The sequence below is a fragment of the Anabrus simplex genome, chromosome 2 (genome assembly GCF_040414725.1).
Source record: "Anabrus simplex isolate iqAnaSimp1 chromosome 2, ASM4041472v1, whole genome shotgun sequence".
Taxonomy (NCBI): domain Eukaryota; kingdom Metazoa; phylum Arthropoda; class Insecta; order Orthoptera; family Tettigoniidae; genus Anabrus; species Anabrus simplex.
Genome location: NC_090266.1, coordinates 996,954,032 through 996,966,542, shown reverse-complemented (window position 1 = coordinate 996,966,542; position 12,511 = coordinate 996,954,032). Strand labels below are relative to the sequence as shown.

General features: G+C 35.4%; 1 protein-coding gene across 1 annotated transcript in view; it reads right to left on the bottom strand.

The window, feature by feature from the left end:
- Positions 1–9,600: 9,600 nt before the first annotated feature.
- LOC136863238 (facilitated trehalose transporter Tret1-2 homolog) overlaps positions 9,601–12,511 on the bottom strand; it is a 426,910-nt gene continuing 423,999 nt past the window's right edge. Inside the window, exon 6 of the mRNA XM_068225885.1 lies at positions 9,601–12,234. Coding sequence (XP_068081986.1) covers positions 11,404–12,234 — 831 coding nt within the window. The 3' untranslated portion in view covers positions 9,601–11,403. The remainder of the gene's footprint in view (positions 12,235–12,511) is intronic.

Here is a 12,511-nt window from a genome sequence, read left to right as displayed (position 1 = left end):
GCATTCAAATATGGTAGTCTCTTATTATACAATATTGGATTCATGATCATTGGTTTCCCTGTTTACAGTTTTGCAAATAATATGAATGATGGTCTTCCATGTCAAAATATTTTTGATGGCAGTTTAGTTTACAGGTTGCAGGTCAAATGATGAAAGTATTCGTAATCGTAGTGATAGTGTTTGTGGGCACTGGTTCAGAATGGAAGTGCTAATAGTGGTACCAGTAGTGACAATATTCTTAACAGTACAGGGCGAGTTGGCCATGCGGTTAGAGGCGCACAGCTGTGAGCTTGCATCCGGGAGATAGTGGGTTCGGATCCCACTGTCGGCAGCCCTAAAGATGGTTTTCCATGGTTTCCCATTTTCACACCAGGCAAATGCTGGGTCTGTACCTTAGTTAAGGCCACGGCCGCTTCATTCCAACTCCTAGGCCTTTCCTATCTCATCGTTGCCATAAGACCTATCTGTGTCGGTGCGATGTAAAGCAACTAGCAAAAAAAAAAGTCTTAACAGTGGCGAAGTGTGACGTTTGGAAAAGTGTTACCACACTCCTTCCAAGAGTATATTGTCGCTTGCACCGCAGCATTTTTATGAGCAGTATAGATGCCATTTCATAAAACTGAAAGTTTTGATAATTGACATTACTTTTGTATAACATCATTTGAAAATGATGAAATGGTGCATAATATATTGAACACTAGCGGGCATCAACATCATAGAAACTAGCAGTCTCAATATTTTACTGATTTAAAATAGTTCACATCATGCAAAACATATGGCAGGCACCTCATGCACTCATCAACAAAATTTAAAAATAGTTTCTAACGGAGGTTTAAGGCTTACCTCAGTATTTCCTATTTGTACTTCAGGTCGATATGACGGCATGTTGTGGCATCAAAAATTTCTATCACGGCATCATAGAAATGAACCTCTTCATTAAATCACTCAGAAATTTCTTCTCTATCGCAATCAAAAAAAATGGAGAGAGCCTGTCCTGTACTTGAATTTCTTTGGAATTTGTGTATTCTTTTTTAAGGCTGAGAAGCTTCTTTCAGAGGAAGCGCTAGTTGCCGGGATGATGAGAATGAAGTCAATCAATTTCCTTGCTTCTGGATATGCTTTTTTAAGACCACTATTGTGCAAATATTGGTAGAGGTCATATGCATTATTTTTCACAAGTTCTGGCTTCATGTATAGGCCAGACAGTTCACTTTTAAGTTTTATGCAGTCGAAATTTCGTCCATACATCTTCTCTAGCAACTGATAGGCACTGTTCAGGAAGTTCTTTGTGAAATTGTTAAACTGGTCAATATCAATTAACTGAATGAACTCCAGCTTGTTAATATCAGATAATTTATATATGATGTCAGTTATTTCTAAATACAATCGGAGGTACGATGTTTTATTAGTTCCTATAAAATCAATTCTCTGGTGCTTTTTGAGGGTTCTCTTTCCTCCCTTCATTGTCTTGCAGCTTTGACCACATAAATTGAAAATTATTTTTCGTTGTCTGCGAAAACGCTTTAAACTGCTGGATTTCTTTGGAGCAGAAGACAATAACACACATTTTCTTCTGAAGGATCTGATACAGAACATCAGATTGAGGGAGCACTTCAGCAAATAAATTTAGTAGGAAATAGAAATCAAAGTCTTGCAGGGTAACATAGTAAACCTTAGCTTGAATTCTCATTCCACAGTCCCCATTTGTCTGCGTTATTTTTCATTTCTCTGAAGACTTCAAGGAGATCTGTATAGACAGAGGAAACAACTTCAACCAGCCTACCAGCATATATCCATCAGGTAGGCGCTACTGTTGGTAATCGTCTGTGTATTACTTTATCAAGGTCAGCGGCCCTTTTAGGGGTATGACGAAAAATCCCTGTTAACCCGGACAAGGTCCGAAAAAATACTTTGCATTCCTTGATGTGGTAAACAGATTGCTGTAATACCAAGTTGAGGCTATGACCATAGCAGCAAACAAATATAGTCTGGTCATATTTCTCACTGACTAACTTCTTCAATCCACTGTGCTGTCCTGCCATCACTGCTGCACCATCAAATGTCTCTGATACTAACTTTTCACCATACTGAAATTCTTGTAACACTCCAAAGAGATGTTTAGAGAGAGAAGCAGCAGAACGGTCATGGCTTACATGACTGAATCTCAAAATTCTCTCTTGAATTTCGCCTTCGTGACTAACATATCTAAATACAGTCAAGAGTTGTCTGTTAGAAACGTCTGTACTTTCATCCAAAATAATGGAAATAAAGTTTGCTTTCTTAATCTTCAATTTTTTTGGACATGAAAGTAGCTATGGCTTCAAGAATATAATTTTGTATATCAGATGAAAGTTCTGAGAAAACTGTAGATATTTCTAAGTGGTGCTGAAATATGTCATCTTTCTTAGCAATCCTTGCTTTGAAAGAAAACACACAGTATCTATTAAAGTGCTGATAATGTATCTGTTACTTTTTTACTAGCTCATTATGCTCATCAATTTTATTTCTGTAAGCTGTACTCAAACAGAACTCTATTCTGGACTTTCCGAACTAAATCATATTGGCAGCAGCGTTGATGTGTGCTTGGGACACCTCATGGCGTCCCTTTATAACTCTGAAATTATCTAAATTGTCCACATCATCTTTATTCCAAGCATTATTTTATGAGGAAAACAGAATATATGGCCAGCAGTATGGTTTATTCATTTTTGCATAACCACATAACCAATACAGATCTATGTACCACAAGTCATGAAAATATTGTACTGTTCTTTTCGATTCCTTGACTAAATTTTTAAGAGAAGGTGTGGGTCTAGCTTTTTCAAATATGTTTTTCTTTTCTACAATAGTTCTTAATGAAAATGGCTTCTTCATTAAAATTTCTATTATACATGAACATTCTGGGCCCGCCAACTCACTTATTTTCAAAGTGAAAGCGGCTCGCATGGGCGCCCGCAAGGGGGGCGCTTGCACCCCCCTCTGGAATTCTAAAAAGGTTAATGTTCAATTGTTTAATATCATACTAGATTATTTCTTAAACTGAACTTACTGACAGTCATCTAGCATCTGTTATAACCAGAAATTTCTGTAAACAGTTTAATGTTGCTAACGTTGTATTGGTTTTTGTAATCAAGGAAATTGTTAATGTGGTCCCCCCCCCCCGATGGTAAAGATCCTGCAGGCGCCCATGAGCGGCAGCACTCATTTTAATATTTATTACATTGTGCAGTCCTATAGGCTATCCTTACCTAACATAAATTAAAGATAAGTCACATCGTATTAAAACAGGAAAAAAAAAAAAAACCACAATAATATAGCAATGCACTGTTGAACGCGGTGGTAGGAATGGACGGAACAGCTCAGCACCGACGTTATAAGCGTTTTTTTCCACTTTCCATTGTGGTAACATGACAGGAGAACGTAGCAGGATACATCTCAGTGTCGAGGGGAGAGGAGCCTTGCGTGTAGGAGCAGTAATACTCGCCTAGCTGTTAGGAGAGATTCAAAGCGTAACCACTGCATGGAGTTGGTAACAGCCTATCGCTCAGCTTTGACGGTGGCAATCTACTGCAATGGAGTTCTTGCAACATGTCCAGGTGAAGAAACAAAAATATTAAATAATAATATTAAAGAATATTCGATTGTTATATTTTCAAACTGTTACCAGTGGTAACAGTGGATACTAGCACGCTTCGCCACTGAGTATTAATAATAATTCATTAACAGTAAGTGAATTAATGTAATACATATGGATGAGTGATTAGTAAAATTAAAGTTAGGCTTTTTTTTTTTTCCTTCCTAGTGGTTTAATATCGCACTAACACATTGAAGGTTTTTGGCAACACAAGGAAGGGAAAGGGCTAGGATTGGGAAGGAAGTGGCCTTGACCTTAATTGAGGTACATCTACCTGTTGTGATAATAGGAAACCACGTGATGTTAATTAACAGACTTAATGGAAAAGTGGAGTTTACAGCAAGTTTATAACTATTGCAGTTTCAATCATACTATTAGTTTAATATTATTGCATTTCTTCATTTGGGTGGGTGTTACTGGTGAAATTTACAGTACAATAGTAAATAATTTTATCCTAGGGACTAGAGATGAAATGTTTGCAAAAAAAATAAAAAGAGTGTATTTTGCATCCTAAAATTCACAATGAGTTAGGAAGTTTATCCAGTAATAAACTTTGATCCATGTCCTCAATGAGCAGAGAGAGAAAGAATAATTCCAAACAACTGGAATAAGTGGAAAGAGAGCTAAGCACTAATGTATTTCATCTTGCAAATGATAAGTTAAAATAAATTAGTCTGTTTGCCAAAGCATTAATGACAACTGTTCTTAACAAATTCACATGTTAAAAGATAAACCACCTTCAGCCAATTCTTAATAGATTTAGAGGATAAATCTACTTAAAAGAAAAAAGTCGAGTGAAGTTTCTAGGGAAAAAGAATGAATGTTGTTTAAACATTTTAAATAAATACCATATATATATTTTATCCAGGATATAAAACACAATATAAACAGGGAAATCAAAAATAATGAAGCAAATATTGTTATGCACTCAGTCTTTCTCTCTCCTAAGAAAATATTCAGTTTGTTCTCTGTTCATTGGAAGTCATAACTTACTGGTAATTATTGTTTCCATAGCACTTATTCAGTTCCTAGAGAAATTATTTCATGTGCTCACCACAGCCAAAAAAACCAGATATGATGATATGATATTCTAGAAAGTTAACAAGTTATTGCTTGCTAGTTAGTTTCTATGCAAGTAAGATACTGTCATTCTTAGTTTTATTTATCTTGTATTACTTGTAGTAAATGCAGTTTATTTATTGCTTGCAAGTAAAGTAATGCACTAAAATCTCTTCCCTGGCACTTTACATACAGTACCATACTACTTAAACACACACTTACCACAATATTTTACCAACATACAGGAAAAACTGAAACCTCTTTCCGTAAGGCTTGGTAAGCTCTAAAATAATGAGCCTTTTATTAAAACATTTATTGCCATAGGGTACAAAAGGAGCACTTGATTAAAGAACCGAACTGCTTTTAATACAAAAAAAAAAAATTAAGTAACAGTGTTACTGGTACTGTAAGAGTTTGCTAAAATTATACAGAAAATTCTTGTTTCTTACTGCCCATATTCATAACTAGCAAGATACCCCTGCTTCACTACGGCTTTAAACTGAAAATTATTATTCAAAGTTTTACATTTTGGAGAGTCCACAGTCAGCTAACCCTCAGTTCGTACGTCAAACATTTTTGGGGGAATGATTATTTATTTTCTGATCTAACACTCATTTGACACCCATACAGAAGAATTTGAATGTCTTATTTAAAATCTGGGATATAAAGTGAACAACCTGTGAAATTTTGATTTTGTACTTCGAATAGTAATGGAGGAATGAATACTTCTTAAAGGGTGAATGTTTTTAAATATTTATTAACATCTAGAGTATAGAAGACCAACCTTCATTAAAAGATAACTTAGTGCCTGAAAGGGTTTTGGAAGAATGGATATTGTGCTTCTGAGGGTCAACCACCATCTAAACCCCTTAGGGGAGAAATACAGTTGAACCTGCTTTATACGTAACTGTGTTCTGCGTAATTTGTATTTGTACGTAATTTCCTTTAGGTCCCGGTAAAATGTAATTTAAAAGCGTGTTAATTAAACCTTATTTATACGTTATATGTAATTTGCTGTTACATGTATTAAGCGTCAGTGAAATATAACTGGGTTTTGCGTAATTGTAATGAGCACGTGCTTTCTTAAAAGAAACTACTGTATTTACGAAGTTTCCTCTTTGTAGGCATAGGCAGAAGTAGAGCGGTCGGGTTTCGGTGCTGAAACAGAAGACAAAGGGTTTCGCCGAGTGACATTGTTGACACTTACTGGCGGGTTAACAAAGGCCAACCAAGTGAGTCCCCTTCGCTCTCTATCTCGCTCCTCCTGTACCTTTGTCGTTTTTTACCTTCACACTGACGCCAAAAATTAAGATACATTACAAGCAAAGTGGACGGCTTCAGTGTGGAAGCAAAATAAAATACAGAAAATGTGTTTGAATATCAGAATTTCTTTCCTGGGAACAATGGAGAAGTAAAATGTCCATGGTGCCGGTATCTAGCGTTTACTGTTGAACAGTAGTTTTGTTATTCAGTTGCTTTTGATTAGCCATGGAGAACAGGAAAAGGAAAAGTTATACCCTAGATGAAAAAGTAAAATTTATACGAAAAGTGGACGCTAATCCACACAAAACAAACTGAAATTGCTTCAGACTTAGGGATTGCTTATACCACGCTATTTACAGTCATCAGTAAAAGAAATGCTATTTTGGATGAGTTCTTAAAACTAGCTTCCAAATCAGCAAAGCGCAGCCGTCAGCAAGAAGGAAGGTACGTAGATTTGGAGAAAGCACTTTTCACATGGTTCCAGCAAAAGCGGGCTGCAGCTCTACCAATTAGTGGCGACATGCTGAAGGCAAAGGCGATAGATTTAGCTAAAATGATGAGTATCGCTGATGATTTCAAGGCTTCATCAGGATGGTTGCAAGGATTTAAAGATTGTCATGAAATCACAGGGAGAACAATTTGCGGTGACCTAAAAGCTATGGACGACGTCACGGTACAACACTGGAAATAAGAGGTTCTGCCGGGTATTGTAAGCGATTATCAGCCTCCAAACATGTACAATTGTGATATGAGACAGGCCTATTCTACAATATCCTTCCTAATAAAACATTAGCTGAAAAAGGTGACCCATGCCATGGTGGGAAATAAAGTAAAATTCGTGTAACAGTACTTCTCGCCACCAATGCAGATGGAGCTGACAAACTTCCTCCACCTGTGATAGGAAAATCGAGGAATCCAGGGTGTTCTAAGGGTGCAAGAACAATACCTACGGAACATGAATCCAACAAATTCTTGGATGACTTTGCTTCTAACAGAACAGTGGTTGAAGAAGAATGGACATTACAATGAGAAAGAAACAGAAGAAGATCCTTCTTCTTGTGGATCGATGTGCAGCACATCCATCTCAAATTGTTCTGGAGAATGTATGAGTGGAATTTTTCCCTCCTAACTGTACCAGTGTTCTACAACCGCTTGATGAGTGCATCATTGCAAATTTCAATGTGCATTATAGAAAAATGCTTGTTCAACATTTAATGACACTGAGTGATGCAGGAAATGAACCTCTCTCCATTAATTTGCTACAAGCCATGTACTTTATTTCAGCTGCCTGGAAGCAGGTGTCATTCTCCACAATCAGCAACTGTTTCCGCAAAGCTGGTGGCTTACTAGAAGAGGCTGCCTCTAATGATTATTATGGGGACGAAGTTTTGTCTGGCAATGAGCTAACGCTACCGGAGGGTGTAGAATTCGATACTTTTGTGCATTTCTATGATAATCTGGCTGAATGTGGAGAACTACCGGATGAAGAGATTATTGTTGATGTATGCCAACAATGCGGTGGTGATGGACCAGCTACAAGTGATAGTGACAGTGATGGAGATGGAGATAGCGACTTGAATCTTGAAACACCTGAACTGAGTGAAGTGTTAAGTGAAATTGATGTGTGTAGGCATTACATCAGTGCGAAAAGTTGTAGTGAAAATGCTTTGAATTCATAACTAAGTTTGCAAAAGGAGGTTTCTACTCTTAATGCAAGAGAAGTGAAACATAATGTATTTATTATTTGCAAGGATTTACACATATAGGTCTATTCCATTGGTTTTTTTTTCAGTAAATATCTGATGTATTGTGTAAGTCTGATTTCTAAGAAATTCTGAGTTACAAGTAATTTTTTCTCTTCCCCTTGATATACGTATAAGTCAGGTTCAACTGTATTTTGAAGTATACAATATTTTACACCAAGGACACAAAAGAACACCCTTCCCGTAAAACTGCAACTTTGTACGTCGAACAGTTTTGGAGGGATGAATCATTTCATTTACGGAGTTAACCTCATTTAACACTTCAGGGTTGGAACATTAAAACATATTTCCCATTTCACTTCTAGGATTTGGAAGTGGAATTTGTCTTCATACATTAAACCATTTTGGAGGAAGGAATGAATATATTTGTTTTCAGATCTTAACCCCCATATAACTCTAAGGGCAATTAAAATTGTTTCAAACCTTCTGTTATTTAACGCCTAGGATATAATTTGAAATTTTAACTTCATCATTCAAACGGTTTCATATAAATGGATATTTTTGCCATCATTTCTCAACCCCCATACAAAACCCCATAGGCGTGTATTGTTTTAAGTCCACTTCTTATTTGTATCATCATAAAAATAATTCAACTCATTTTACAAACCCCCCCCCCCCACCTCATAATACGTGTGTCTATTTTTATAGGAGATTCCAAATACCAATTTCCTCATCTATAGCATCCTTTGTTTTTGATATACAAGTATCCTCAAACAAAGAATTCAAATCATTTTTCAATTCATATATCTCCCCCCCTTAATTTGATTTTCCGAAAACAAAAAATGTGTGTTTCTTTGTTCCTAAAGGAGATTCCAAATACCAATTTTCACGTCTGTAGTATCTTCAGTTTTGGAGATACCAGCATCCTAATATAAATAATTCCACCTTTTTCAGTCATTTTACTCCCCCTTAAGTATTTTTTTCCAAAAACAAAAAAATACGTGTTACTTTACTTAAAAAGTTAAAAACACAGATTTTCACATCTGTAATATACTAAGTTTTTGAGATATACTACAGATTGCTCATTTTAAATATTCACCCCCTTTAACATTTCCCCATAATTGGATTTTGAGAAAAAAAATATGCGTGTTCCTTTACTTTTACAGGAGATTCCAAATACCAATGTTCATGTCTGTAACATGTTAAGTTTTTGAGATATACTGTAGATATACTCATTTTAAGAATTCACCCCATTTGTGACTCCTGTTTACCCCTTCTTAAGAAGATTTTCCAAAAGCAAAAAATTACATGTTTCTTTATTTTTAAAGAAGATTTCAAATACCAATTTTCAAGACTAAAATCTTCAGCTTTTGAGATATAAGTAACCTCATAAAACGTACTCAACCAGCTTTTCCCCTTTTTTCACACCCCTTGACAGGATTTTCCGAAAACAAAGAAATATGCGTTTACTTATTTTAAAAGAAGATTCCAAACACCAATTTTTAAGTCTTTTAACTGTTAAGTTTTTGAAATATAGATATACTCATTTTAAAAATTCACCCCCCCCCCCCGCTTTTTAACCCCCTTAACGACGGAATATCCAAAAATCCTCCCTTAGTGTAACCTACATTGTAATATAAATGTACTGGGTGAGTTGGCCGTGTGGTTAGGAGTGCGCAGCTGTGAGCTTGCATCTGGGAGATGGTGGGCTCGAATTCCACTGTCGGCAGCCCTGAAGATGGTTTTCCGTGGTTTCCCATTTTCACACCAGGCAAATGCTGGGGCTGTACCTTAATTAAGGCCATGGCTACTTCCTTCCCATTCCTAGGCCTTTCCTATCCCATAGTCGCCATAAGACCTACCTGTGTCGGTGCGACGTAAAGCAAAGTAGGAAAAAAAAGTACATAAATGTACCCTCAAAATTTCCTTTCTTTATGTTCAGTAGTTTTGTCTTCGCGATGATGAATCAGTCAGTCTGTCAGTCAGGACATGTTATGTTATATATAGATGTAGGTAATAAAAATAATTCAGTAATATTATTGAATTCTCCACATTTGTCCCATTCTGAATTATCCTCTTTCAGTGGCCAGTTAATAGTGAACTTGATAAATTTCTAGTGGTTGATGAATACAATAGTGATGATGACAGGAATTTAATATAACTGCATTTTTAAATATGTCATAATTATGCTCCACAAATACTGTATTTTTATCAATGAATCCAAAGACTGCCAGATGTAAGAACTCTAGATATCATACATCATAATCTGCCACCAAATTTACAGTTTAAAGAGCAAAATATTCTTGTTTCCTTCAATTGAAACTATAGTTGTGTTTTTTCTTTAGTAAAAATGTTCATGGAATTCAAGTATTATCGATGATAGAATTATCTGAAGCCTGATATTGCTGTGCACATTGCAACAACATTACAGTTTAGAATAGCCTATTAAAGAATGTGCTCATGATACGGAAGAAAATATATATACAGGTTTCATTACAGAAATTATTTACAAATTTTTCCACAGAGTACTGTCCATTCAAGCTCACTTTCCCCAGTTAAGAAAGCTACTGTATTGTAAAATACCTTTAAGAAATATACAGTAAAAATATATCAGCTTGTTTTAAGACAGGTAGAGAAACACTACGTATTTAATTTGTTAATGAAGTTGTTGCTTCCATGTTTCATTTAAGCATACAAAATTATAAGCAATCATTTTCTATATAAAAGTAGCTCATTTAAATTTGATCCACCTGGGATAATAAGAAATTTGAACAATTACACAAATATTCAGCTATAAGGCTCAGAAACTTTTTTTAAAAAAAGGAAAGTTACATCCAAACATATTTCAGTATTGCAATATACAGGGTTATTACCTCTAAATATTATTATTATTATTATTATTATTATTATTATTATTATTATTATTATTTCACAACAAAAGTCTTTTTCAAGATCTTTATTGTGATGAATCTGCTATCCCAAAATGGATACTTCACTTATTGTAACAGCAATTACACTCCCTCCTAAAGAAGCAACTTATTTCTAGCACAAATATAGTACTTTAAAATCAAACTTGCATAACAAAAGCTTACATCATGTACCTGTTTTCAAGAATGGCTGTTCAAAATTAAATATGATTTAATTTTGTTCTGAAATACTTGCACTTTTCAATTTGTTGACATGATGATTACGATACCCAATTACTTCCAGAGGAAATTAATGATAATCCGTGTATTCATAAAATTAAAACAAATGTAAAATAATAGCACATAAATACAATATTTTATGTTTTCATTTTACTAATGTGTTTAATTAGGCACCAAAATGAATGTTATTACCAGCTGAAAAGTACAAGTGAAGACTGAAAAAAATTGCTTCTGTACAGGCCTTAATTTTCCTGTATGTTCCAATTTCTTACGAATACGATAATTCATAAATATATACAGTTCAAATTCAAAAATATATATTTTGATCACTCACATTCTAATTTTAAACACAGATAAAACTCTGCATTTGAAGGAAGGAATATGCTAAAGCTATTCCCATAATATAAATAGAAATTCAACAACTTCTTAATATACCTGTGGCTTCCTCCAGGGAAGGTCATACAGTTCCATTAAAATTAAGAACTATTAAAATAAATTACTTGGATCATTCAAACTGTACATTCAAACTATTTGCTCTCTAATCACACCTCACTCACTCACTCACTCACTCACTCACACACAGCTTTTCACTTTCACATTAAACTTTAGTGGCTACAGCACTTTGGTATTTATTTCTAGTTATCCACAAAATATTTGGCCCAAGGAAATAGTCTTCAATTTGTGCCAGTGACTGTCCTTTCGTTTCAGGCAGCATTAGATATACAAATAAAGTTCCTAATAAGGATGAACCACCAAAAATCCAGAACATTCCATGTGCTCCTATTCCTTCCATTATTTGTGGAAATAACTTTGCTGCAAAAAAGAGCCCCAGATTGAAAGCTGCAAATATATATCCTCCAGCAAGACCTCTTATCTTTGCAGGGAGTAACTCTCCTATCGTAATTCCTGGAAGAACGAAGAACCCACAGGTATTCGTGGCCATGTATAGCAGAACACATGTAATTATAACTTCAGAATAAGGAATTATAGGTTCTTCAGTAGGATCCCTTATATTTTTAATGTATAGTATAGTCCCAAGAATTACCGCTGTGATACCAGAACACAGACCCGAACCAATGGCCAGTGGTCGGCGACCAATCCACATCAGAAGACAGCACGCTACAGCTGTGAAAATCAATCGCACCACTGCAGTAAGAACTGCTGCAACAAATTTGTCCATGCCTTCACCCTTTGTTTCAGTTTCAGAGATAACATCAACTGCATAAAAGATGACAAGGAAAGTTCCCGAGAATATTTGCAACATATTAAATACATTCACTATAAGGAAAGGTTTATAGATGTTAGGCTTTGAGTACATTTCAAAGCAACTCTCTGGTGCAATATGAGCATCACTTTCCATTCCTTCTGTGCGACGAGCATCTTCTTCAGCCCTTAGACGATTTAGCAACTGTTGTAGCTCCTTTTTAGCCTGCAACATATACACAGAATCTATTTCTAGTTAAAGTGTACACAGCAAGATTTTCATGCATGTTAGAAAGAGAGGAACGTGAATAAGAACTTATAATAGGATAAACATAAAGACAGGTCAGTGTCAAAAGAGGGAGCAACAGAAAGAAGAGAGAAGAATCAACGTGAAAACAACAGGACAAGAATAATCTCCTCAGGTGCTCTCTTCAAACACATTTTCATAACAACTTTAAACTTGTACTAAAAAGCACAGAAGTGCACCCTCTTATTGTCAATGT